Below are 7158 nucleotides of genomic sequence, written 5' to 3' on the forward strand. Positions count from 1 at the left end.
GTCATCTGTGCCATCAGGGTCGCTCAGTCCGCTGCCAGACCGCAGCTCCGTGTTTCTCCTTTTTTGGTATTTTCACGCAAATTATTCTACTAGTTGGGGTTTAGTCCGCTTTTGTATCCTTCCCTTCAAGGCTCAGGGGTCTAAGATTATCTTCTGTGTCTGTGTTAATTGGTTTCCCTTTTCTTTGTTGAAAAGCATCTGTGAAGTCCTTCTGCCTAGTCCACCATCTTGCCGGAACTTGATTTGCTTTTTTCAAATACACATTCCATACTTCCTTTGTCGTCTGACAGAACTTCAGATTTTTTAAAAAAAACATAGTGAGGTGACTCAGACCTTTATTATGATGCATCTAAATCTTCACAGCTCTTCAATACTCTTATTTTAAATTATTTTATCTGTTGCTGGAGGTTTTCTTAGTTTTCCATCAGTGAATTTTTCGTTTCACATGTTTTTTTTTCTTTAGACATTCTACCCTGGTTCTTTTTACTAACTTCTGTTTCTCTCTTCATTCATGTTGTTGTTGTTGTTAAAGTGCCATCGAGTCGTCTCCAACTCATAGTGACCCTATGCACAGCAGAACAAAACACCACCCAGTCCTGAGCCAGCTACACAATCTGAGCCCATCACTGCCGCCACCACCGTCAATCCACCTCATTGAGGGCCTTCCCCTCTTTCGTCAACCCTCCACCTTACCAAGAATGGCATCCTTCTCCAGGGAATGGTCCCTTCTGACAACATGACCAAAGTATGTGCAATGAAGTCTGGCCATTCTCGCCTCCAAGGAGCATTCTGGCTGCACTTCCTCCAGGACAGACCTGTTAGTTCTTTTAGCAGTCCACGGTACTTTCAGCATTCTTCACCAACACCACAGCTCAAAATCATCAACTCTTCTTCGGTGTTCCTTATTCATCGTTCGGGTCTCACATGCATATGAGGTGAATGAAAATACCACGGCTTGTGTCAGGCACACCTTAGTCCTCAAGGAGACACCTTTGCTCTTCAGCATTTGAAAGAGGTCCTTTGCAGCCAATCTGCCCAGTGCTATACATATAGCATATATATAGTCTGATGTCCTGGCTGCTGCTTCCATTGGCATCGATTGCAGAACCAAGCAATGTGAAGTCTCTGACAATTTCAATCTTTCTTCCATTTATCGTAATGCTGCTTATAATAGGTCCATTTGTGAGGATTTTTGTTTTCTTTATATTGAGATGTAATCCATATTGCAGACTGTATTCAATCTTCATCAGTAAGTACTTCAAGTGATCCTCACTTTCAGCAAGCAAAGTTGTGTCATCAGCGTATTGCATATGTGAGATTCTTCCTCCGATCCTGATGCCACGTTCTTCTTCATATAGTCCAGCTGCTTGGATTATTTGCTCAGCATATAGATTGAATAAGTATGAGGAAAGAATACAACCCTGATGCACTCCCTTCTTGATTTTAAACCATGCAGTGTCCCCTTGTTCTGTTTGAAAGACAGTCTCCTGGTCTATGTACAAGTTCCTCGTGAGTACAATTACGGGTTCTGGAATTCCCATTCTTCTCAATGTTATCCACAATTTGTTATGATCCACACAATCAAATACTTTTGGATAGTCGATAAAACACAAGTAAACATCTTTCTGGTATTCTTTACTGTGAGCCATAGATCTTTCAATATTGCAACTCCAAGGTTAAGTTTTTCCTCAGTTCTTTCAGTTTGAGAAATGCCAAGCGTGTGCTTCCCTTTTGGTTTTCTAACACCAGGTCTTTGCACATTTCATTATAGTAATTGGCTTTGTCTGCTTGAGCTGCTCTTTGAAATCTTCTGTTCAGCTCTTTTGTCTTGTCATTTCTTCCATTTGCTTTAGCTACTCATCGCTCAAGGGCAAGTTTCAGAGTCTCTACTGACATCTATTTTGGTCTTTTCTTTCTTGTACTTTTAATGACACCTTGCTTTCTTCATGGATGATGTTCTTGATGTCATCCCACAATTCTTCTGGTTTTCGGTCGTTGGTGTTCAATGCATCAAATCTATTCTTTAGATGGTCTCTAAATTTGGGAAGGATATACTCAAGATCACATTCTGGCTCTCATGGATTTGTTTTAATTGTCTTCAACTTCAAGTTGAACTTGTGTAAGAGCAGTTGATGGTCTGTTCCACAATCAGCTCCTGGCCTGGTTTTGGCTGAAGATACTGAGCTTTTCCATCGCCTCTTGCCACAGATGTAGTCGATCTGATTCCTGTGTACTCCGTCTGGTAAAGTCCATGTGTATAGCCACCATTTGGGTTGTTGAAAAAGGTATTCTCAATGAATAAGTTGTTGGTCTTGCAAAATTCTATCATGAGATCTCCAGCGTTATTTCTGTCACCAAGGCCAAATTTTCCAACTACCAGTGAGTCTTGTTTCCAACTTTTGATTCCAATCACCAGTGATAAGCAACACATCTTGATTGCATGTTCAGTCAATTTCAGACTGCTAAAGTTGATGAAAATCTTCAATTTCCTCATCTTTTGCTTTGGTGGTTGATGTATAAATTTGAATAACAGTCGTATTAATGGGTCTCCCTTGTAGGCGTATGGATATTATCCTATCACTGACAGCATTGTACTTCAGGACAGATCTTGAAACATCTTTTGTGATGATGAATGCCATGCCATTCCTCTTCAATTTGTCATTCCTGGCATAGTAGATCATATGGTTGTCTGATTCAAAATGGCCAAAACCAGTCCATTTCAGCTCACTAATGTCCAGGATTATCAATCTTTATGTGTTCCATTTCATTTTTGACAACTTCCAATTTTCCTAGATTCATACTTCATAGATTCCCTATTCCAATTATTAATGGATGTTTGCAGCTGTTTCTCCTCAATTTGAGTCATGCCACATCAGCACACGGAGGTCCTGAAAGACTTAGTTTATCCATATCATTAAGGTTGGTTCTATCCTAATAAGGCAGCTCTTCCCCAGTCCTATTTTGAGTCCCTTCCAATCCAAAGGGCTCTATCTGCACTGTGTCAGATAATGTTTCTAAGCTATTTATAAAGTTACCCAGTAATGTATCAGTGTTTGTGTTTCTTTGCTATTCGTAAGGTTTTCCCTGGCCAATTTTTGAGAAGTGGATGGGCTCCTCCTTCTTCTTGGTCTCAGTCTGTAAGCTGTGTTGAATCCTGTGCATCATGTACAACTCTGCTGGCGTCTGAAACACCAGTGGCACAGCCTCAAGCCTCACAGCAACATACAAGCCTCACAGGATGACAAACTGCCAGACAAGTTTGTCTCCCTTAGCTGTTGGAAACCTCTGCACCCTCCACTTACCTAATTCCCACCTGAAACCTACCACTCTGTAGTCCCTGGCTGCTCCTGGTCCCTCTCTTCCTGGCTTTAGGGGGCTAGGGGCCTGGCCTTGTCTTCCGCCCCTTTTAACCTGGATATCCTTCTACTCCTGAGGTCCCTGAGGCTGCCCCTGGTCCCTCTCTTTCCGGGCTCTAGGGGGCTTGGGGCCTAGCCTTGTTTCCTACCCCTTATAACCTGGATATCCTGCCGCTCCTGATGTCCCCAAGGACGCTCCTGGTCCCTCCCTTTCCTGGCTCTAGAGGGCACGAGGCCTAGCCTTGCCTCCTGCCCCTTTTAACCTGGATATCCTGCCATTCCTAAGGTCCCCAAGGCTGCTCCTGGTCCCTCCCTCTCCTGGCTCTAGGGTGCTTGCGCCTAGCCTTGCCTCCTGCCCCTTTTAACCTAGATATCCTGCCACTCCTGAGGTCCCCAAGGCCATTCCTGAGGTCCCCCAGGCTGCTCCTGGTCCTTCCCTCTCCTGGCTCTAGGGGGCTTGGGGCCTAGCCTTGCCTCCTGCCCCTTTTAACATGGATATCCTGCCGCTCCTGAGGTCCCAAAGGCTGCTCCTGGTCCCTCCCTTTCCTGGCTCTGGGGGGCTTGGGCTTGGGCCTAGCCTTGCCTCCTGCCCCTTTTTATCTGAATATCCTGCTGCTCCTGAGGTCCCTGAAGCCGTTCCTGGTCCCTCCTTTCTTGGATCTAGGGGGCCTGGGGCCTAGCCTTGTCTCCCACCCCTTTTAACCTGGATATCCTGATGCTCCTGAGGTCCCTGAGGCCAATCCTTGCCTCCTGCCCCTTTTAACCTGGGTATCGTGCTGCTCCTGAGGTCCCCAAGGCTGCTCCTGGTCCCTCCCTTTCCTGGATCTAGGGGGCCAGGAAATGGTTTCATTTAACTTTATGAGCATATTTATAGTAGCTATTTTAAATTCCTTATCTGCTAATTTCATGATCTCTGCCATTTCCAGCTCTCTTTTTATTGACTAAATTTTTACCTGTTATGGGTCATTTTCCTGTACTGCTTTAATTTTTTCAGTTAGATTCTTTTACTGACGCTCCCAAAGCTAGCCTCATTGCAAACCCTCAGAAGTACCAATACCAGCCAGCAATGTCTCCTTTTCCAAAGCTATTAGTCCCATTCTTTTCCCAACCTTCTAGATTCTGAAAACTCCAACCTCTTCCTTGTGCTATTCCACTTCTAAGAGAGGTAGCTACCTCCTGCAATTACATCTGTGGTACCGCAGTATTCCATTTTTGCTTTCTTAATTCTTCAAAATTCATCTCTGTTGAAAATTACCTATAATTACTTTTTTCCTCCAACTGAATCCTGTTAGAACCAAGTTGTCAGTAAATATTTAGTATGTAAATAAATGAATGTTATGCACTGTACTAAGCACTAGGGTTATGGCAACAAGACAGACATGTACCCTGTTTCCATGAAGTCTAATACAGGGCATATGAAATGATTACACAAGTAAAGTATTAACTATACTGCAGTAGCAGTATAAAGCACTATGGTTTTACAGCAATGAAATCTTAATAAAAATTTATCAGATGAGTTAAATTCAAGCCTAGAATTTGGGGTCTATTACAAGAGCAATGGATTTCCACACAGAATGTTAAAAGCTTCTAAGCAAGGAAGAGGTATGACCTATTCTTCAAGATGACTCATCTATGGAAGAACAATGTGCAACAAAACTCAAAATCATTAAAAAAAAAAAAAAAAGACCAGGTTTGCTGGTCTGATAGAGCCTGATGGAACCACTGAGACTATGGCCCCTAGCTGCCCTTCAGGTCTGGAATTGAACCTACTCCTGTAGCTTCTGGCCAAACAAAAGACAGGTATATGAGGTGAACATTTACTATAGGTAGATATCCTCCTTTGAAGAGAACAATCATGGGAGAATAGAAAGGCCGTGTATGCATAGGCATGAGTGCGTGGGAGGAAAGGACACAGGGGAGGAAGTGGGAGGGGAGCTGTTGCACTATGGTAAATTGGAGTCAATGTCATGAGACAAAATGTGTGTGAGCTGCTGTATGGGAAGTGAATTTGCTCTGTAAACTTTCACCCAAATCACAGTAAAAATTAAAAAAAAAAAAAAAAAAAGACTCATCTAGCAGCAGTTTAGTACTGTCTGAAATAAGAAGTTACTAGAGAAAATTCAAGAAACCACTGAATTAATCTAGGTGAGAAGTACAGAAACTCTGAATTAGGGTTTATAAGAGAATTGGAGTGGGCAAAATGAATACAAGAAACATGGCACAGACAAAATCATTAAGGCTTAGTAACTGATTAAATGCAGACCACAAAGGTGAACAGATTACTCCAAGGCATCTAACTCTTAATAACTGGGAAATCAGTTACAAAAGGAAAGAAACTATTATTTAAGAAGTAATATCCACACGAAAGTCTAAAATTTCTGAGAAGTCAATGCTCAAGTTATAAATTTGTTGTTAAACATAACAAAAATATCTATGTATTTTATATAATTCAAAAGTAATGACACTACATACCCCCTGCATTGGTGCTCCAGGGACCATGGCCATATTTGCATGTATTTCTTCTTCATTTAGACTGAGACCCATGTATTGAGAGAGCTCTGGATACAGTTTAGGATACAGATCTAATACAAACAAATAAATGAGTGAATAAGGTGCTGGCAGAATACTCAAAATGAAAACTGTTGTTATTATGAACTTCTATTTGTGTTGAAAATACTACATTTAATTTATAAAATCTGGGATGAATTGAAAGGAGCAATTAGGAAAAGATACCTTTCCATCCCTATAATGAACATTAGAAATAGAAAATATGGAAAATTTTTCAGGTGAAAAGCTGTAGTAAATGAAGACAATTTTTAAAATTACCTGACCACCTTTGAATTGTAAATATTCAAGGAAAAAAAAAAAAAAACATTGTTGTGGAATCAATTCAGACTCCCAGTGACACTGTAGGACAGAGTACAACTGCCCCATATGATTTCCAAGGCTATAATTTTATGGAAGCAGACTGCCACATCTTTCTTCCGTGGAGGGGCTGATGGGCTTGAACTACTGACCTTTCTATTAGCAGCAGAGCGCTCAACCACTGTACCACCAAGTTTCCTTAAGTACTCAGAAATAATTTTTCCAAGTTATCTTGCCTTTCCTCTTTCTTCAAATGGATCTACTTGATTACAATTTTGTTTTCTAAGAATATCGCTAATTCTCCAATTCAAAAAAACTGACCACAATGTTTACTATCAAGTCAACTACTTTACAACACACATAGTAAATATGGCTATGGATTGACTTTTCTGGACTGAAAACCATTTTAAAAAAGCCATAAATTTATTAGGGTTAGATAATTTTTAACTAACAAAATCGAACTTAGTATTAGCTAGGTATTATTTCCAAAACTTTCTACATGAATTATCTAGACAAATAGATTTTGCAAAAGAAACAATGTTAGACAGTGACAAGACTGATAAGATGGAAGGCTTCTGTGTATATTAAATCATATTAATAGGAACTCTGTCCTGAATCCTTCTAAACCATGAAGAGAAAGGGATCAAAGTGAAGGAAATGTACAGACTCCAAAATATGAGAAGCTCCCAAAAAAGAGGTTGGTTGGAAATTTTAGAAACTTCCTCCACAAAGATAGAGAAAGGTTGAGGAAGTTCCAAGAGCAAAATAGTATGGCACAAACACAGTTGACAGGTAAGGTCTTTTCATAAGTTACTTGGTCACACGTCAGGGACTTACGAGTCAGGCTCAAATCAATTTTCATTAAACCATAAAACACATCTTCCTATTTACAACTCACTCTCTTAATTACATAAAAGGTGGGTGGTGGTTTAAACCC

General features: G+C 40.9%; 1 protein-coding gene across 1 annotated transcript in view; it reads right to left on the reverse strand.

The window, feature by feature from the left end:
• The window catches only part of LOC103195851 (syndecan binding protein), a 34486-nt gene that overhangs the window by 17125 nt on the left and 10203 nt on the right, over positions 1–7158 (reverse strand). The window contains exon 3 of the mRNA XM_007939484.2: positions 5829–5938. Within this exon, the coding sequence (XP_007937675.1) occupies positions 5829–5938 (110 nt within the window). The remainder of the gene's footprint in view (positions 1–5828; positions 5939–7158) is intronic.

Source organism: Orycteropus afer, unplaced genomic scaffold (genome assembly GCF_000298275.1).
Source record: "Orycteropus afer afer isolate SDZICR_OR568_19922 unplaced genomic scaffold, OryAfe1.0 scaffold00060, whole genome shotgun sequence".
NCBI classification, from domain to species: domain Eukaryota; kingdom Metazoa; phylum Chordata; class Mammalia; order Tubulidentata; family Orycteropodidae; genus Orycteropus; species Orycteropus afer.